This window comes from Aspergillus fijiensis (assembly GCF_003184825.1).
Source record: "Aspergillus fijiensis CBS 313.89 unplaced genomic scaffold BO72scaffold_97, whole genome shotgun sequence".
Classification (NCBI taxonomy): Eukaryota; Fungi; Ascomycota; class Eurotiomycetes; order Eurotiales; family Aspergillaceae; genus Aspergillus; species Aspergillus fijiensis.
The window spans coordinates 1-19,413 of NW_024469073.1; the positions used below are offsets into that span (position 1 = coordinate 1).

Sequence of the window (19,413 nt, forward strand, 5' to 3'; positions counted from 1 at the left end):
CCCGGTCCCCTCCTGCCTCACATCATCAAATCTCTCCTCTCACTCCATCCCGATAAGCCGTGGAAGCGGAGAATCCCGGATCAAACAGCACTGCACCTCCAATGATGGCAATTCCCCCTCCTACTCGCCTGCATATGTATGCTTCCCTGTTGCATGGAACGTTTTCCAGTGGTACAGACAGCATTCGTTCCCCTCGACCATGATCCGTTTTCTCTGCCATCATCGCAACTCGAACTAGTCCCCACGGCAATTCTTTCGTTGTCCACAAAGAACTCGACGGCAGTCTATGCTAGGTGAAGTATACATAAATACCCGGCAAGAGTAGGTATATGCATCAGCAGAACGAAGTACAACCCTACAAATCATCTACCCGCTATACGTATACCCTACCCCCAGCACAGACAATAGACTACCACACTCACGCTCCTGGAGAGAGAAGAAAGCAGCAGACGGTGTAACCGTGCCGTACAATGACTTCATCGGTGCAACACCAAGTATTCACTCCCTACCCAGGTACAGCACAGCACAGCACAGTCCAGCTAGCTAGCTAGCTAAGTACCAGGGAAGCTGGGGTAGGCCAGGCCCCATGTGTTTGGGTTGGGTGGGATTCCGACGGATGGGATAGGAAACTGTACGTATTTCTGCATACGTATGGGTTGGCGCGTTTTTCTTTTCTTTCTCTTTTTCTTTGGCAAAAGGGGCTTGAGGTCTTCTAGCTGGATGCTGTTAATGAACCGGAACGGGAAGGGGAGGGGAGGGGGGTGCTCGAGGTGATTCTGCGGATGGGCTTGTACGTTGATTTCGGATAGCCGGGTTACTGATTGAGCTTGGAGTGGGTGGGTGGGTGTGATGTTGGTGGTGGAAATTGTCAAGGAGCAGACGATTCAGGACATTCTCTCTGTTCATGGGGGGGGTTTTACCGGGGGTTGCGGTTGATAGTCTTCAGTCCTAGTGTAGGCTCCAGTTGCCGGCAGCATAGATTCACTGCTCGATCCAGCCAGCAATGGGAGCTAACTAATTCAGATTCCTCGTGCACTATTATCGTCTCGTTCTAGGCCTCGAATGATACGGTCTACAAAAAGAGCTCGACGTTCGCGTTCTGTTGTTCATGATGTGTTTTCATACTTCCTTGAATACACATGCAGAATCAGATAATTCGTTTTGTGACCCGTGCATGACTAAAGTCATACCCGCCTGATGTCAATAAAGAACAAAGTAGCAGGAATAGATCATGACTGAGACGGCCCCATGAACCGACACGATGAGATTCCATGAACGGAGCAGTAGTATTAACGAAGAATGGAATTCACAAAGCAGAAATGAATACCAATACTAATGGGGACTAGCAAACAAAATGAATTCGACACGACTGCAGAGATGAAAACGCCCTAATGCAAGATATTTCAGTGATTCGTTCCATGCGTCTATCATACTTCATGACCCGTCCATCGATATATCAACTAGGAAAGAGGGCAGGGCGTCTTATTTCCAGGCGTTGAGTCCGGCCCAGGGGTCAGTCGACGAGGCCGATTGTCCCTGTGACTGTGACGACTGCGACTGAGCCTTGTGATGTTGAGTTGCGCCGTATGGCCGGCTTTGAGCGTAGCCGCCAGGGCCGGATGGAAAGGGGCCGGAAGTCGAAGGGTAGTTTGTCTGCTGAGGTCGAGGCGGCGGAGGTGGCGGAACGTAGCCCTGTGGTAAGAAAGAAGACGGTGCTGCAGGAGGAGTGGGCCCGCTGTAGCTGCTGAATGGGGTAGGGGTGGAGGAGTAGAATTGCTGGGCTGGAGGCGGCGAAGCGGCCGGTGGAACAGGATAGGCCATGGGATTATAACCCTCCGACAAAGGTGCTGCTGCTCCTTGCTGGTATGGTTGACCGGGATGGTAAGGCATACCAGCGGCACCATGGGTCATGTACTGCCCATAGGGAGCTGGAGAATGGGACAAAGGAACGCCATGCTGTTGCCCAGGAGGAAATGCGGGTGAGTTCTTCGGCGAGGCGAGAGATGGGTTGTAAGCAGGCGTCTGCACCGCTGGAGGCGGCGACTTGGCCTTGGACGGGGGTGGGGGGGCCATTGCCCCTGCTGAAGGCGGTGCAGGTGTGGTGGTCTTGGGCTCGGTCGACAGGCGTTCCATCAACTGCCGCAATTTCTCCCGCTCGCGATCTTCCTGCTCTGTGGCACTGTTCGCTCGCTCGCGTTCGATCTGCCCAAGTAGCTGAGCTCCTTCAGAACGACGGTTGTTAATAAACGCTTCGACGTTTTTCTTCAGATTCTCCACCGTCTCGGCCATCTCAGTGTAGAAAGTCTGGGCTTGAACTGTTCCCGAAAGCAAACCATTGAAAGCATCATACACTTTCTTGTATCGAGCCATGACCGTATTGCGTTGACGTGTGATGGCTTCGTACTTCGACTGCTCAGATCTCACTCGCTTATCTTGGAGCAGATCCCCGTAGATCTTGGTCAGCTCTTTCATGAGGGAGGCTTGTTTATGGTTGGCCTGAAGCAACCGATTCTGATGCGGACGGAATTTCTCCAGTTCGGACTCGAAGAGCTGGCTCTCTTGCCCAGTGATCGATTTCTTGTTGAGAATCAGGACATTAGATATGTCATCGTTGTGAACCTGCAAAGAATCCATTTTAGCTCCGGTGCACTGAATCAACTATCAATGATGACTTACCTTCTCCTTCAAATCCTTCAGAACTTGTGATCGCTCCCTCTTGACTAGGTTCAGCTTCTTCAAGATGGCCTCGACCCGGGCGATCTGTTCCGACACAGAGGGGCTGCCTTCGTCGTAAACATCATCTAGCAGATTCCCCTCCGGCGTGGAGGCGTAGGGACTTCCTAGACCATTCTTTCCCTTGCCGTGTTTCGACCCCGCTTTGATCATGGCACGCTGGAAGAGGACGTCAGCTTCATCGGTTTCTCCTGCAGAGCGCATTTCGTCGAAATCAGCCTCATACTGCCGTAGCGTAGACAGCAGCTGGGCGTCGCTTGCGCTAGCCTCGTTGATAGTGTCGCGGTATGTCCGAATGTCTCCACGAAGGGTAGTATTGAGCCTTGCACTCGGCTGCTGACTCCAATCGGCGCCGTATTTGGAGCGCATCTTCTCACACACGCTTTCTTCCAAGTCGAGCTTCTTAGAGCACTGGTCCAGTTGTCCAAGGATCTCCGATTTGCGGTCCTGCAGGTCATCAAGCGCTTTGATGAAAGGCTGATGACCAGCAAGTTCCTGGCACCATCTTCTGAACTCTTCATCGACCTCCATTTCTTGATCCATCCCGCCTTTGAGAATATTAAGGCTTCCGGGAAGTTTGAGATAATCCAAACTGGCAGCCATTTCCCCGTTGGCCATTTCGACCTTTTCGGTCTCGGCTCGGATAAGCTTGGCCTTTTCTTCGTCGTAGAGACTAGCTGTCTCGGTGACGGACATGGGAACTAATTTCTGGAAGATATCCGGGCCGATGATCCGTTGAATGTCCTGGCCCTGGTAGAGTTCGCTGACTGGAATCGCCTTTGCCGCTGGTAATTTGGCGACAGCAGACAGGCCTGCTTCGCTGGGAACGGGCTGGTGGTAGATGAAATCATTGTCCTTCTTGAATACCGTAAGCTTGGCCTGTACATTAGCTAGGTGGAACTTAACAACGTCAAGCAGATTTGTGCCTGATTCTGAGCTGAGGTTTGTGTTTGGCGAAACTGATGACGGGAATGACTTGGCCCATCCCATCGCGGCTGTCGAGTTCTTTTCCGCAAATTGCAGTCGAGCAATGGCCACACCATGAGATCCACTTTCACTGTCCGCGAGGGCTTGGTAGTACGATGCGACGGAGGCCATGTGAGCCGCTTTGGTCTGAACAACGATTGACCAGACTTTGTCAAATATCCCCTTGCAAAACTCCTGGATCGCCTCGGCGGCCTGAGAGTAGAGGTAGGCCGACTGGCTGGCCAGTTTCGCCAGCAGCCCAGCCTTCTTGTTGTCCGCAATCTGTTTCTCCAAGAATACTTCCTGACTCTGCGCGAGAGTAATGTGGATCAAAGCCTTGACCGTCTCCCGGTTCAGATCGGTCGAGGGCGCATGGAGAAAATTCTCGTTGATATAGGTGAACATGCCAGCAGAGGCCTGGAAGGAGTGATAGGCAGTCTTGAGGCCTGCGTCCTCGGCGCGATTCTGGTTGGCCGCATGACAAGAGAGCACGGCAGAGATGTTGAAAATGATGGAAGCTTTTTCGTAGGCGAGAGAGTACTGGGAAGTGGGTTTATGGGTGAAAGCGTCGTACCTGGTAAACATTGTGACAGTATTTTAGTAGATGCCCGACAGGGAATAGGGAATAGCAGAAGCCCAGTCTCGCATTGCGTACCAGGTAAAGGATATCTTGATATGGTTCTCATCCACTGGGAAGCGCAAGTCCAGCAGCTCCAGTTGACCATAGTAGCGATACAGTAAGTCGCGACCCGTCGCACTGTCTTTCCCCGCGCCCCTCATGTCCTGGCGCAAGCGGTTGAGAGTGGCACATTCTTGACTGTAGCGATCGGGATCTTCACCATAACTTTGACGAATGTAGTCCTTCAGGGGTCTAATCCAATCGATTTCGTTGGTCTGCTTCAGCGGACACGAGATCATGGGCGATTGAACCATCTTGCTCATGTGTAGGAGCGGGGAGCTCCCATTAAAGGCGGAGAAGAGACGGGGAGCGAAAGGCGAGGGGAGATAGGGCGAGAATAGACAAGGTATCTGTCAATGATTGCGATGGAGGGGGAGGGGCGGTGATGGAGGCGAATAATGACAGACGGGAACGGACGGGACTGTGGGGTAAAGTCCAGTTGGTTTTTTCGGAGAATGAGAAACAGAGATGGTGGCTGGTAGGAATGTCGAGATTAGTTCGATTGGGATGGGATGGGATGGAATGCCACTGCAGGCAGCGCACACGGGCAGTAAGACCGCCCGATGACGACGGCGGTGAAGCGGAGGAGGGGTGCTTCTACTACTTCAAATAGCAGGCAGACAACAGCTTCAACCGTAGCAACACTCAAATCAGTCAAGGCGTGATATTCGTGTGAACTTGCAAGTAGGAAACAATTAGCAGTCACATCCACCGACTATCATGATCATCATATGGTGAATAGTGGGTAAGAAAGGGGGAATTTGGCAGAAGATCTGATTTAAGTTATTGTATTGTGGTAATGGCAGGCTGGGGATGGATGGATTGGTCTCCAAGCTAACCGCCCGCCGTGACGAACAAGACAGGCACACCCACTCACTGCCGCGGTAGCACCCACCACACCCACCTATCCTATTCCGACTCCCAATTTGGTCCCCTCAACTTCCCGTCTCCGCCCGCTGATTATTCGATGTATGTATGTTTGGAAGAGAGAGAAGTCTGATATGATTTTTCTAATCGTACATACATCAAGTTACATACACTTGAAAGGATTGCTCTATCCACGCACTAATCAACAAGCATCCAAAAACAACAAAATATATAGAAACTGGCATGGAAATCATCCCAACATGCAGAATAGCTCAAGGAACCCCCAGTGTCGCCGGCGCTATGATAATCGTCCGAAATAAATACAGGTAAGAATCGAAGAAGGGAGGTCGTCCGGGACCACGACCTTGGGAATATCAGTTATACATCACGTTCAGCTGGCGTTGCGCCTTTCAGTTCGAGCCCGACTTCTTATCACCATCGGACTTGTGGGCATCGCCATTTTCTTTCTTGCTGGCATCGGAGTGGTTCATAAGCTTTTGCCAAGCGGACTTGAGGAAGCCCGGGTGCTTGGAGTCGTCAGTCGAGGCGCCGGGGCTAGACGGGGCACTGGAAAACGGTCAGAGGAAAGTGAACAGAAAGGCAGTCAAATCCAATCAAGAAGATGCTTACCCATCCTTATCCTTGGGGATATCCATGATACGCTTGGCAGTTGTATCGCCCATCTCGTCTGCAAGAACCTCAAGAATCGTTCGCTGATTACTGGTCAAGTACTTGGGCATGGCAACCTTAAATTCGACCTTCAGGTCACCCGTGGGGCTGAAGTTGCGGCTTCGACCACCCAACTTCTTCATGCCCATGCCGGACAAAGTAATGCGGTCGCCGGTGCCAGTACCCGTACCAACCTTCACCTTGACCTCGCCATCCAGGGTAGGCACCTTCACTTCGCCACCCAGAAGAGCGGTGGTGAGAGGGATGGAAGCTGTGTAAAGAATGTCGGACCCAGCGCGGCTGAATCGGTGATCAGGAGCGACCCGAATGGACACATAGAGATCACCGCGTTGCGTACGGGAGCCTGCGGGAGCTGCAGTACCAGTGGGCGGGGCATCACCTTCCCCGGAGATTCTCAGACGCATGCCGTCCTCGACACCTCCCGGGATGTCCACCTGAACGGTCTTCTTGTCCCTAACCACTCCATTACCCTTACAAGACCCACATTCAGATCCTCGGGGAACAGTCATGCCCAGTCCACCACAAGCGTCGCAAGTAGCTGCCACCTGGAAGCCACCCTGCATCATGTGTACTCGAGTGCCGGATCCGTTGCATTGACGGCACTGGGTACGTTTGGCACCCTTCTTCAATCCCTCTCCGCTGCAGGTGTCGCACTCTTTCAGAGGGGTAATCACAATGTCCTTCGAAGTGCCCTTCGCGGCCTCCATGAAGGAGATGCTGGTCTGAACCTCAATATCTTCACCCACAAGAATCTCCTGGAAGGGTCCCCGGCGGCCTCGACCAGATCGGCGAGCGCCGCCAGTGAAAGCGCCAAAAAGATCTTCGAAGTTAATATCGGCTGAGAAGCCTCCACCAAAGCCACCACCAAATCCATGAAAGCCTCCGGCGCCAGCAAACGGGTTGCCGCCACCGAATGGATTGCCGCCGCTGGGATCGAAACCGCCGTTCTGGTCAAAAGCAGCGGAACCGAAGCGGTCGTAGTTTTCGCGCTTCTTGGGGTCGGACAAAAGCTCGTATGCCGTTTGCGCCTCTGCGAACTTCTCTTTCGCGTCGGGTTCCTTGTTGGTATCCGGGTGATATTTCTTCGCCATTCCATAGTAAGCCTTCTTGATCTCTGATGCAGAAGCGCTTTTGTCGACTCCTAGGACTTTGTAAGGGTCGGAGACAGCCGCGAGCGGAGCAGTTGTATGAAAAGTCTGCAAGCCAAGGGGGACTCATGTTAGTGCGCAGTCCAAACTTCGCAAGAAGACTTGGCCGGTTAATGCCCGGACAACTTACCCTAGTTGTTGAAGGAACTGCAGGTTGCTTCTTGCTGCAGGCACCATCGCGCAAGCGCTTGTTGCTTGAAGAAGCGGTAGAGGCATGATAGGTCCGGGCCGGGGTTGAGGACCGGATGGTGGTGGAGGGACTCTGCTTGGAGTATTGCCGCGAGGTCCGCAGTAAACGAGCGGGGAGAGCCGCGGCTTTGGGCATAGCGGCAGATGTAGCACTCATTGTGGAAGACAGCTAAGCATCAAAAAAAACGCAACGACGGGAAATGGGATGAGGAGAAGGAGAAATTTGAATTGGCGGAAGCTGGTTTGAGAGGAAGAAGAACCACCGGAGACCTTTCTTGAAGCATCGACCGCCTCCTGATGGGGAAGACGTTTGGAAGCTTCGAGTCGTTCCGGCTCGAAAAAGTTTCCCGATCGGAACAACAAGGTTCCGAACAGCAGCGATGATGAAAGCTTGCGCTTGCTTCGGTAATCAATCACTCGACCGAACAGACCTTCGATCGCCCCCTCAATCTACATACCTACTCAGTACATCTAGCTACCTTCACCACCTTGCTTGGTTTTCTCTTTTCTTTCCTCCCCCCTCTCCTAGCTCCAGCTCTATCTGTATCACCCGCTCTTTCGGTCGGCCTCCAGGCTACCGTACTTGATCCCATATCTTTCGCCTTTCCTTTCCCGCCTTATTCCGTCCGCGTCGTCCGCGTCGACACAGTAGCATGCTCCGCGGCCAGACACTCCCCTGGAGAGCCGCGCTCCACCAAACGCCGCGTCCTATAATCCTCCGCCCTCTGCTCTCTTCTCCCAGACACAATGCCAGTGCTCGTTCAATTTTGAGTGCCACCCGAGTCGGCCGTACCCTTCCATCCTCTACTCGACCTTTCTCCTCGAGCTCAATCCGTCTGAAAGAGAAGCCCCCACAAAATGACGACAAGGAGGACACAACGCAAAAAGAGCAGAAGGATACCAAGGAGGAGAAGGACTCTGTACGGCGCTCAGATGCTCGACGAAAGGCGACCGATCCCTCCAGCAGGCAGGGATCGTCACTAGAACCCGGAGCTCCGACATCGGGGTCGTGGCGGCGGAAAGAGAAGGCGGCGGTGGACAAGGAGCAACGCGGCTTGGAAGAGGAGTCGAAAAAGAGCGGCAAATCCGCAGACGGCAAAGGAAGCTCTTCCGATGAACCCACCCCCATACCTGTCAGCGGTGGCTCCTCGGACTCCAAGCCTAGCGGCGCCAGTAACGGCGACAATGAGGACGGCGGCAAGAAGGGCAAGAAGGGTAGTAATGAGAAGGCCTTACAAAAGCCAGTGGTCCCAGACATCTATCCTCAGGTCATGGCTATTCCCATCGCGAAGCGACCACTCTACCCGGGTTTCTACAAAGCTATCACCATCAAGGACCCCAACGTTGCTAGCGCCATCCAGGAGATGATGAAGCGTGGTCAACCTTACGTGGGCGCCTTCCTGTTCAAGGATGAGAATGCGGATGGGGACATAATCGAAAATCTCGAAGATGTCTATGACGTCGGTGTCTTCGCACAGATTACCGCGGCCTATCCTCTCCGTGGCGACACGGGCGGTGTGACAGCCGTCCTCTACCCCCACCGTCGTATCAAGATATCCTCCCTCATTCCGCCCAGCGATCCAGCGAAGTCAGGCACAGCGGAGGAAAAGGTTCAGGAAAAGCGTGGAGATGTCGTGGCTAGCTTCGAAGAGGGAAGTGCGGAAGTCGCCCCCAAGGATCACTACGAGCCAACCTCCTTCTTGCGAAAGTACCTTGTCAGCCTTGTCAATGTTGAAAATATGGCCGAGCAGGCCTACGACAAGAAAAGCGCCATCATTCGCGCTGTGACCAGCGAAATCGTCAACGTCTGTAAGGAAATCGCTAGCCTGAACCCTCTGTTCCGTGATCAAATCTCTGCCTTTTACACCGACCAATTCCCCGGAAACCTCAGCGACGATCCCGCCAAGTTAGCCGACTTCGCTGCCGCCGTCTCTGCCGGTGAACTCAATGAAATGCAGGAGGTCCTGGAGCTAATGAACATCGAAGAAAGACTTCCCAAGGCTCTCGTTGTCTTGAAGAAGGAGCTCATGAACGCTCAACTCCAGTCGAAGATCTCTAAGGATGTTGAGGCCAAGATTCAGAAGCGACAGCGTGAGTACTGGCTCATGGAGCAGATGAAGGGTATTAAGCGGGAGTTGGGTATCGAATCCGATGGTAAAGACAAGCTGGTTGAGAAGTTCAAGGATAAGGCGGAGAAGCTCGCAATGCCGGAGGCCATCAAGAAGGTGTTCGACGAGGAACTCAACAAGCTGGCTCACCTGGAACCGGCTGCATCCGAGTTCAATGTGACCCGGAACTATCTGGATTGGTTGACTCAGATCCCATGGGGTCAGAAGAGCGTGGAGAATTTCAGTATCAAGAATGCGATGACCGTCCTTGATGAAGATCACCACGGTCTCAAGGACGTCAAAGACCGCATCCTTGAGTTCATTGCCATTGGAAAGCTCCGCGGAACTGTCGAGGGCAAGATCCTCTGTCTTGTGGGACCACCAGGTGTGGGTAAGACCAGCATTGGAAAGTCCATTGCACGTGCCTTGAACAGGCAGTACTACAGGTTCTCTGTTGGCGGCTTGACAGATGTTGCTGAGGTCAAGGGACACCGTAGGACTTACGTTGGCGCACTTCCTGGCCGGATAATTCAGGCCCTCAAGAAATGCCAGACCGAAAACCCTCTGATCCTGATCGATGAGATCGACAAGATCGGCCATGGTCACCAAGGTGATCCCTCGTCTGCTCTGCTCGAACTCCTCGATCCCGAGCAGAACTCGTCATTCCTGGATCACTACATGGATGTCCCGGTGGATTTGTCTAAGGTTCTTTTCGTCTGTACCGCAAACATCACCGACACCATTCCCCGGCCCCTCCTGGATCGCATGGAGTTGATTGAGCTCTCCGGCTACGTTGCGGATGAGAAGATGGCTATCGCCCAACGCTACCTTGCACCCGCCGCGAAAGAATTGACGGGTCTGAAGGAGGTAGACGTTACCTTGACCGAGGATGCGGTTGAGGAGCTTATCAAGTCATATTGCCGTGAAAGTGGTGTACGTAACTTGAAGAAGCAGATTGAGAAGGTGTACCGTAAGGCCGCCTTCAACATCGTCCGTGATCTTGGAGAGGATGTTCTCGCCGAAGAAAAAGCAATCACAGACGAGGGTAAGGCTGTGCAAGCGGAGGCGCAGAAGGAAGCCGAGTCGACCGATTCCGCAAACGCTTCTCTTGATTCGGAAAAGCCGACCACGGAAACACCCCGAGTCGCGTTGAAGGTTCCTGAGCACGTTAGTGTCAGCATTGACAAGGACAGTTTGACTGACTACGTTGGCCCTCCCGTCTTCAGGGCCGACCGTCTGTACGAGACTTTCCCAGCTGGTGTCACCATGGGTCTTGCCTGGACCAGCATGGGCGGTGCCGCTCTCTATGTCGAATCCATTCTTGAAAACGCTCTGTCGCCCGAGTCCCGACCTGGTATCGACATTACCGGTAACCTACAAAACGTCATGAAAGAGTCTAGCCACATCGCGTACTCGTTCGCCAAGTCCGTGATGGCGAAGCAGTTCCCTGAGAATCGATTCTTTGAGAAGGCCAAGTTGCACATGCACTGTCCTGAGGGTGCAGTGCCCAAGGACGGACCGTCTGCCGGTATCACAATGGCGACGTCTTTGCTGTCTCTGGCTTTGAACCACCCTCTGGACCCGACCATCGCCATGACCGGTGAACTCACGGTGACTGGTAAGGTCTTGCGCATCGGAGGACTACGGGAGAAGACGGTGGCCGCTCGCCGTGCGGGAGCTAAGAAGATCATCTTCCCTGCGGACAACATGTCCGACTGGTTGGAACTGCCCGAGGTAAGTTGACTCGCATTGTTCTGACTTAGCAGCCACGCTAACTCTCTTGCAGAATATCAAGAAGGGTATTGAAGGCCATGCAGTTGGATGGTACTCAGAAGTCTTCGACATCTTGTTCGCCGATCTTGACAAGACCGCTGCCAACCATATTTGGCAGAAGGAGCTTGCGGCAAAGCCGAAGAAGAAGTCCCAGGCGGCAATCGAGGATGATGAGTGAACGACCTGACTACTGCTGGTGCCGTAATGTGGCAAGCACTTCAGGATAATGTTCTACACTGTATTGGGTCACGTACAGGGCGTTTCATTAGGGACAGCATGGGCTTGGAGTCGGCTTCCTATCTATCTGACGAACCGTTTCTTCTGAATTTAGCAATTGACATTTAGGTTGTGGGCAGAGTCTACAACCAGGGCGGATTTCGTCGTCCCTTGGCCTGAGCTGAGCTCCGCATCGAGACGCGGACTCATGGGGAACAGGCGGCGATGCTCAAAAACCCCCCGAACAACACCACTCCGCTCTGAGAAAACAAGATGGGCATCGGTCCATTCGACTGGTATTAGACGTGTGTCGAAGTTCTGCAGACGAGCGGGCTTAGAGTTGGTGTGGCAGCACTTTTTCTGGTGTTGGTGCCAGACTTTAAATGGTCTGTGATCAGTCCTTGCATGTATGTATATACGAAGACTATGCCTGTATAACTTGGATAATAGAGGCTACTGCCTGTTCTACATTACTTTTACTGTCACTTTTGGTTTTGCTTTGGGTGAATGCAAGCTTAATACCTAGCCACCCACCCAGTACCAGGTATCACTGGGGAATGGTTCTTTCGCACTCATTCACTGGGCCTGAATTTTCAAGGTGATTCATTCACCTAGTCACTTCTGACTGATTTGCTGGGCTATAAAATCCCCCTCCTCTCATCCTCGAATCTCTTCTTCATCCTTCCATCTCCCATGCTCCGCCTTCTTCTCATCCTCCACTTCTCAACCAACCCCATCCATCCACAAAGCGCCAATCCCAGCATCTAACAGCGCCTTCACACTACCCCAAACCACTTTCATTCGTCCGTGACAAGATGAAGCTCCATCCTCTCTGGCTGCTCACCCTCCTAGTCACCCTGGTGACCTCGACCGCCATCAAGGCAGGCTGCGACTGCGCCCTCGCCGCCGGCACCGACAGCAACAACGACCAGGTCTCCCGCGAATCCGTCCTCGCCTATGTGAAGTGCATGCACGGTTGCACTGAGCACGCGTCCATCAAGAAAGCCCTGGACGGGTATATCAGCCTCTACACTCGTGGTCAGTACAGTGCCCCCCACTAACAAGCACCGTATCCTCCATCAAGCAACTCTAACTCCTTCACCACGCTCTAGACAATGTCGTGACCGAGCCAGCTGCCTCCGCCCCTGACACCGACATCGATGCCTCCTCTCCTGTCGCTGATCTCGATACCGATTTCGATGAGGATCTTGGTGTCACCTCCATCGCGGCATACACACTCGACAGCGATGAGGACGAGGACATGGACCTTCTGAGTGATGCTGATGCCGATACCTTCGACACCACCTCGGTCTGGGAAGAAGACACCACCAACGCCACCACTCTTCTAACAACCCGCATCGCGCCCCCCGCCGCAGACGGCGAAATGTCCACCCAGGACCGCAAATGCCACCGTCGCTGCCGCCGCACCAAGGATTGCTGTCACACCGACATCTGCTACTCCGGGGTGTGTCTGGGCCCTGGCAAGTCGCCTTAGCCTAGCATCCGGACACCTTCCGTGTCACACCACTGCCTGCCCAATCTTTCCGCTGTTAAGTGCCCTACCTTCCTATCGACCTTCGAGGTGGGTGCTAGTTCATGAGTACGTCCCCCCACTCCCCCCTCATATCTACCATCGGCACGGTCCTGCACATCACCCCAAACCACCCCGATGGATACTAACATGAACCCCACTGAGCAGGGCATACAAACCGCAAGGAGTGATCTGGGCTTGGCCAGGGGGATGTACGTAAATCCAAACTTGATTGTATCCACTCGTTCTGTGTTACCGAATTCTTGTCCTTCTGGTGGTAATCTTGGCTTTTGTCTTGGGGGAGGGGAAAAACCCATCACGTTGAGACATGGTTTTAATCTCTTTGCTTTTTTTCTGGCAAAGTTTCTGGGAGAATCTGTGATCTTGTTGATTTGGTGATTTCCGGGAATGACAGGAAGGCGTGGATGATTGGGCGTTCGCTTGTGAGGGCTTACCTTATTGAGGTGTTCTTTTCTTGGGGACTAGACTGGTTAGGAGTTTGTTACCACGGATAGGCAATTTGAGCTCCTCTTGCTGCTACTATTGCTTCAAGGTGCTTTCATTGAGTTGTAAATTGGTTGGTTTCTTTCTTTGGGGGGTTGGTGGTGGGTGGTGGGGGAGGGGATTGGCTATTTGATGTGCGGATGGGTATAAATGTTGATATACCTCATGATACCCTGACTCGTAAGTAACAGCCCGAAAGCGTATCGATGAGCCCTGTTATTTTCATTGGACGGGGTGGTAACCTGAAAATGTATCGACAATGTTTGTGTTTACTCATACATGTAAAAGATGGGAGGTCTCCGAGCTTTATTAAGATTTATTATACATGCAGCAGAGGCAGATTTGGAAGCATAGGAGCAAAGCCGAAAGGGAGGATAAAGCAAAGGAGCAACCGAGCCGGTCTATCAAAGCGCCTGCGATAAATATGGGATAGGAGTATTCCACACCCTCGGAGAGCATGGTGGAGTCATGGCAATGTACCTGCGGGGGCGGAGCATGGCAGCAGTGAAATGATGTCTGTTCGAGTCTTGTCCCAGTCTTCATCAAAGAATACCAGGTCACCGTGCTTGCAGGTAGACAGCAAATATGCATGCCAGAAGACCGAGGTGGGTGTGGAGAGATTAGGTGTAGAGGGTAGGAGAAGAGAGGATAAACGAAAAACACAGTGAAACATGTCGCACTGATGGGTATCACGAGAGAACAACAGGAAACCGAGCCAGTGTCTGTCCGTTTCCGACAAGAAGAAGAGAAGAATGTGTGCATCTCGGGCGGGAGGAGCGGAGGGGAGGGTGACCTGATGGCCCAAGTATGGCGAGACTACCAACCCGGTCACCTCAGGATATCCTGAAAGTCGACCCTGAGACACCAAATATAAACAAGATCATGGCGAGGCGAAAGCACCCAGACGAGTAGTAGGTTGTATGCCGCAGGCATAACCGGGCGTTTCGAATCGCAGCGCACTATTTGCAGAATGAAAGGGAAGAGTATGGCGCGAAAGCCGTCATGCCGATCTAAGGTTGAAACCTCAGTCGAAAATGTCGCCCTCTTCCCTCTTCCCGAACTTTGTACAGAAACCGAGCAATGGCCTCCTGCTCTGCAAGTCCAGCACTATTGAAGTGTTTGCGGACCGACAAGGCGAGTTGGTTCTTGCTTACTCGGTCTTGGCCGATGATGTGATGCAAAGCGCTCTTCCCGTCAATTTCATTCGGTCCTTTCTTCTGATTTTGACGGTCTTTCTGTTTGGCACTGATACCATTGGTGGCCGACGGAGGATTACCGTGCAGGGCTTTTCTCGCGGCAGTCGTAGCGCTGGTGGGGGCGTTGGCGGTGCTGCTCGACGGTTGGGAGGTGCCGTTCGTCGTTTCATTTTGGCGATGTAGATGAGCGCGCTGGGCGGCGATTGATGTCGGGGATCGTAGGCCGATGCCTCTGGAGAGGAGCAGGTGAGAGTATTCGCTGGGAAAGGCACTGGGGGATGAAAGTTTGTAGGCGTGTCGGTACGAGTGGAGGAGGCTAAGGGGCATCTCGTTCCAGGGAATCTGCACCAAAGAACACAATGTCAGTCATTCTAGCCTCTGGAAAAGAAGATCAAAGTAGGGATTTTGATTTTGGTTATCGGCGACTGACGAGGAGGAATTCGCAGGCCTACCTTTGGCACATCTGCAGCGTTTCCCCCAGCGGGGGCACTGGTCACATTGGCGAGGTTTCCTGAGACTTTGACTTCTCGGCTGGTGACAGATGTTACCAGAGATCCGTTCGCACCTTTCCGGGACTTGACACTCGTAGTCTTGTGTTCTCTGGTAGTACTGGAGCCCTCCGATCGAGAGTCGTCCTGGACGGCCGCCGTACGTTGACGCGGGGGAGCCATGGGGCACGAGGACAGAAATTTGCGCGATGACTTGACGCGAGTGATCAGAGATTGAGATACGTGGTATCCCTGAGAGCAAGCGGAGGACGATCTATCATTCGAACACTAGCGTTGATTTGAATGAGCTGGGAACAGTAGAGAGGCTGCATTGTCCAAGAACTTGTCTGATTGAACTTTTGCTTCGGCCGGCGAAAGGGCGGCCAGACACGGCAGAATACTTGGAGCGCGACATCATCGCGGCCGCATTGGGTAATATTGCCGAATATCCTGACGTGAGGAGATCAGTTTGGAATGTGCAGCGCAACGTCCTCTATGTCTATTTGGCAGCTAGGTCTTTCAGAGCACCGGACTCTGTAAGGTGTCATGAGAGTAACCGTTCAAGGGTCAAAGTCTCTGAGGATTCTGGTGCAGTGCCAGCTGCAGACTAATATAGTCGTTGGCCGATAGCGGCGCTGAGCCCCGGTTGCTGGAATGAGACAGATCCAGCTAGCTTTGCACTGCGCAAACCCAAGTACGAACACTCAGAGCATCCTATCGTTGTCTGGAGGCCAGATCAAACCTCGATTAACAAGACAGCAGCTACCGAAGCCAACCACATGACTACCACAGTAAGAGCCATGTTACATAACAAACCCTTCAGGCGCATGGTGCGACACGAGCACCACATCAATCGGGAGCTCACGGGCAATGTCTACGGCTAGACTCAAGAGGTAACATTGTTCCTGCATGTTGTTTGTCTAATGTATTGGTCAGGTGTATACATGTGCACCTTCTCGGCTCAATTTCCGAGTATATATTCCGGTCCCCGGATCTTCGAGACCATGCGCTCAGAATCAGGAACGACACACTCACCGTCAACCAATGTATTAAAATATAGACCTAAACCATACTACCCACAGACCAACCCAATTAATAAAATCAGTACTGCATAAACAGTATATTCCTATCGCGCCCACCAACAACAATCCATACCACCACCACATACCGCCTTCAACCTCTCGGCCCTCATCAACCCGTACCGCGAACCCCTCCAACGCTACCCACAATCCCCAGACCCATAGTACATAGTAAGAGATGCTAGCTCAAAGCCCATACCACCCAGCTAGAGCAAGTGCTAAGAGGCCAGTGAAAAGCCCGGACGAAAACTACTTTACGTCCCGTTCAAGAGGACCTTTCGATCATCCAATGCGGGGGAAACCGCACACACAGAGCGAAATCTACCAATCCCTACTCCCTGCTCCATGTACGGTAAACACTCTAATACTCCTTCGCCACCCCCCAAGCGGCAAGCGCAACACCTGACTATAGTTACTCCTGATAAGCAAAAATCCACAATCTCGTAATAAAGGCCTCACAAATCGTACTATGTGGAAAACCAAGAAAACAATCCCCCCCCCCCGCCCCCCTCCGGGGCTCCCCCTCCTCCACATAATGATCATGTGAACCGGGGGGCTTCGGCAACTTATCTCCATAGTTATGACAAATCCCCCACACGGAAAAATCCCCCTCCACCCCTCGCCCTCGCCAACTCGCGGCCTCGCCTAGGGGATCCGGCGGAACAAAAATCACCCGTCGAAATTCTTCTTTCTCTCTCCGCATGGAGTAATCTTTACCACCCCGGGGGTGGTGCAACCCCGGTCACGTGGAATGTCACAAAACCAAAAAGGCTTATCTCAGCTGTCAGCCGGGGGAGCCAGGGGGGGTGTTTTGTCTTAATCTATGTGAGATTACTGTCTTTGATTGGTGGTATGGAGGGGGGAAATGTGTATTTCCACCAATTGTGGGCTCAGTCGACTGATCCGGGGTGTGAGCAAGAACATGAATCTATATTTCTGATAGGGGTGTGATCGATTATAGAGGTCGGATATAGCAATGAATAGCCACCGGCCATACACGATTCCCTATATGGTAAAATCGCTAATGTGCAAGCCGAGCTTGAAGGTCGGGCACAGTCACTACACATGTCACGGAAAGTAAACTCGCTTATAGACCCAAGAAGGGGAAAAGCAAAGGCACAAAGATGAGGCGGGGAGGATGTGTTGTTTGTGCCTGGGAGATGAATCATCGGCAAGCAAGTAGGCGAGAACTTTTTTTTCTATACATACTCACCGCTACATGTTAGATGACAACGCAAAATCATAAAAAAAAAACAAGTTGGTGCATGGCAGACGATAAGTAGCAAACGTGAAATGGTTATTGGGTTGTAGGGAGAGAAGAATTTTCCCCCTTTCCCTGTTCTAACTGCTGTATGCCCCTCAACGATTCCCGGGTTTTGGAATTGGTCGACTACAACGTGACTTAGCGAGTTCCTCAGCGTCAAAAAAGTCTACCCAATATAGCTTCTGTAATGGTAGACGAGCAGTCGCAGAAAGAATTGGCCGATATGGAGGAAATTGCCGAGGAGGAGGGGGGGGGGGGTTCATCTCATTTCCTTTGACCCTGAACGGGCCAGCAACACCAACACATCGCGACATGATAAGAATAGTTACATAATTTCCCGGAAGAGTAAGCCAGTCAAGCCACTGCACGCCTCGCCTGGGCACAGCTGCACGGCAAAGGCAGCAAGGTTCAACCCACCGGGATACCTTCTGCCGGACAAAGAGCAACCTGGAGGCCAACCGCCCAGTGAGAACGGCTCAGACCACCACGGGACTCGGGATAGATTCGGCAGAGCAAGAGAGAGAGAGAGACAGCGAGAGAAACTCGGGTCGGACATCCCGATGGCACAGCGAGAAAAAAAATTGCCTCAGACCGAGAACCTAGCCTAGCCTAGAGAAGGCGGCGGGGAGAGGGGGGTGGGGGAAAAAGTCAAACCATGGCCGACTGAACAAGAAGAGAGGGAGAAGGGAGAAGGGAGACCGGGAGAGGGGGAGGGGGGGGGGGGGAAAGTCCCGGGGGGAGAAACTGCCCAACCAAGGCCAGAACAGGCTCTAACGACGATGGCTGCTTCACCGGAAAACCCCTTTGAGGACGCGAGCCCGCATGCTGTGCCGGCCTCAACTCATTCCTAAGGGACTGGAGAGTGAGAAAGAGGAGGGGGAAAGGGAAAAGTCGGGTTAGGTAAGAAAATTTCTTTCTCTCTTTTCTCCGCAATAGTTGCCCGCCCTGTTTGGACTCGCAAGCCCTCCCCCAGGAAAGAGGAAAAAGGACCGCAGTTCTCCCGAAATCACCCGATACCTCACACACTCTCTTACACCATAACACCCCCCCGTCTCTCTTCTTAGTACACAGACCGTCTCAACTTTGTGGTTGCAGAGATTTTCGTCTCCCGTCTTGAGTCTGAAAATTTTTTCTCTATGGCTTCGCGCTCCCCTCTCATCCCGAAAGGGGAGGCTTCTCGTAGAAGTTGTCTACCCTGGATCGTGTCCAGTGGATAGATTTGGGACTTGGAGGACGATGACACCAGATCTTAGGTTTTGATCCGCCGGGCTCTAACTTCATTAATAATATTTTTTTTCTTCTTTTCCTCATCTCATGCTAATTATTGTTTCCTGTCAAATCAGAGCATGTGGAAGACAGTACCCCGGCCTCGGCCCGGTACTACGTACAGTCCAAACTAATCAGATGGTGTTGTGCGCCGGGGCCTGGAGGAGAAACACACACACACACACACACCTGAAAGTCTCACTTACGGTACACATTGAACCCACATTTCCCTCCCACATCCATCCATTCTCTCCCACATTATTGCAGCCGTAGATGTGACCATAATAATGATGATGATGATGATGATGACAGTGATGATCCAATGATGAAGTCGACAACAGCATGTAACTACCGGGCAGGCAAAGCAAAATCAGCAGCAAGCTTACCAACCATTGACGTGGCGAGCTGAGCTTAAAAGTGCGCAACAACAACCTGTTGAGTATACGACAGCAAAGTACAGTACAAGTCCTACAGTACAAGTCCCTACTCTGTAGAGTTGTACACCACTAACTACTGTACCTCCGCAGGTCAGTCAGACAATGTACCAACTGTACGAAACTCTCAAACCAGGAACGCGTCCTCCACAGTAGGAGTGTAGTCTACGTGGACTCTTGGGCAAAACCTTGAACGAGAGAACTATCTACCGACCAACGAGTCACAATGCCTCCAGACACGGGAGATTGTCATCTAGAAGGGCCGCGCACTAAAAAAAAAGT

General features: G+C 52.5%; 5 protein-coding genes across 5 annotated transcripts; 2 read left to right on the forward strand and 3 right to left on the reverse strand.

Annotated features, from left to right (window-relative positions):
* Positions 1-1,099: 1,099 nt before the first annotated feature.
* Positions 1,100-7,569, reverse strand: BO72DRAFT_416850 (BRO1-domain-containing protein). The gene is made up of 6 exons (XM_040942600.1): positions 7,214-7,569; positions 5,876-7,131; positions 5,672-5,812; positions 4,355-4,657; positions 2,677-4,273; positions 1,100-2,619 (listed from the first exon to the last, which is right to left on the reverse strand). Exons 1-6 carry the CDS (start codon positions 7,427-7,429, stop codon positions 1,483-1,485), a joined length of 4,650 nt encoding a protein of 1,549 aa, XP_040795560.1. The 5' UTR covers positions 7,430-7,569; the 3' UTR covers positions 1,100-1,482.
* Positions 7,570-7,925: 356 nt separating this feature from the next.
* On the forward strand, positions 7,926-11,331 carry BO72DRAFT_501791 (ATP-dependent protease La; the record flags this gene model as incomplete). Its single annotated transcript, XM_040949011.1, has 2 exons — positions 7,926-11,114; positions 11,167-11,331. The coding sequence occupies 2 exons, from the start codon at positions 7,926-7,928 to the stop codon at positions 11,329-11,331; spliced, it is 3,354 nt and encodes a 1,117-aa protein (XP_040795561.1).
* Positions 11,332-12,078: 747 nt separating this feature from the next.
* Positions 12,079-13,144, forward strand: BO72DRAFT_313643 (uncharacterized protein). The gene is made up of 3 exons (XM_040940530.1): positions 12,079-12,407; positions 12,482-12,969; positions 13,069-13,144. The coding sequence occupies exons 1-2, from the start codon at positions 12,185-12,187 to the stop codon at positions 12,862-12,864; spliced, it is 606 nt and encodes a 201-aa protein (XP_040795562.1). The 5' UTR covers positions 12,079-12,184; the 3' UTR covers positions 12,865-12,969; positions 13,069-13,144.
* Positions 13,145-13,646: 502 nt separating this feature from the next.
* BO72DRAFT_313699 (uncharacterized protein) lies at positions 13,647-14,290 on the reverse strand. The gene has a single exon (XM_040940532.1). It carries the CDS (start codon positions 14,164-14,166, stop codon positions 13,714-13,716), a length of 453 nt encoding a protein of 150 aa, XP_040795563.1. The 5' UTR covers positions 14,167-14,290; the 3' UTR covers positions 13,647-13,713.
* Positions 14,291-15,531, reverse strand: BO72DRAFT_313698 (histone deacetylase complex subunit SAP30 Sin3-binding domain-containing protein). Its single transcript, XM_040940531.1, has 2 exons — positions 15,053-15,531; positions 14,291-14,942 (listed from the first exon to the last, which is right to left on the reverse strand). Exons 1-2 carry the CDS (start codon positions 15,269-15,271, stop codon positions 14,415-14,417), a joined length of 747 nt encoding a protein of 248 aa, XP_040795564.1. The 5' UTR covers positions 15,272-15,531; the 3' UTR covers positions 14,291-14,414.
* Positions 15,532-19,413: the final 3,882 nt, after the last annotated feature.

Bases quoted from the DNA above. Each gene is read 5' to 3' on its own strand.
- BO72DRAFT_313699 (XM_040940532.1), bottom strand. From the start codon at position 14,166: ATGCACACATTCTTCTCTTCTTCTTGTCGGAAACGGACAGACACTGGC.
- BO72DRAFT_313643 (XM_040940530.1), top strand. From the start codon at position 12,185: ATGAAGCTCCATCCTCTCTGGCTGCTCACCCTCCTAGTCACCCTGGTG. The intron at 12,408-12,481 runs GTCAGTACAGTG...ACCACGCTCTAG, and splicing joins TATCAGCCTCTACACTCGTG to ACAATGTCGTGACCGAGCCA.
- BO72DRAFT_313698 (XM_040940531.1), bottom strand. From the start codon at position 15,271: ATGGCTCCCCCGCGTCAACGTACGGCGGCCGTCCAGGACGACTCTCGA. The intron at 14,943-15,052 runs GTAGGCCTGCGA...TCTTTGGTGCAG, and splicing joins ACGCTGCAGATGTGCCAAAG to ATTCCCTGGAACGAGATGCC.
- BO72DRAFT_416850 (XM_040942600.1), bottom strand. From the start codon at position 7,429: ATGAGTGCTACATCTGCCGCTATGCCCAAAGCCGCGGCTCTCCCCGCT. The intron at 7,132-7,213 runs GTAAGTTGTCCG...CTTGGCTTGCAG, and splicing joins CAGTTCCTTCAACAACTAGG to ACTTTTCATACAACTGCTCC. The intron at 4,274-4,354 runs GTACGCAATGCG...AATGTTTACCAG, and splicing joins ATCAAGATATCCTTTACCTG to GTACGACGCTTTCACCCATA.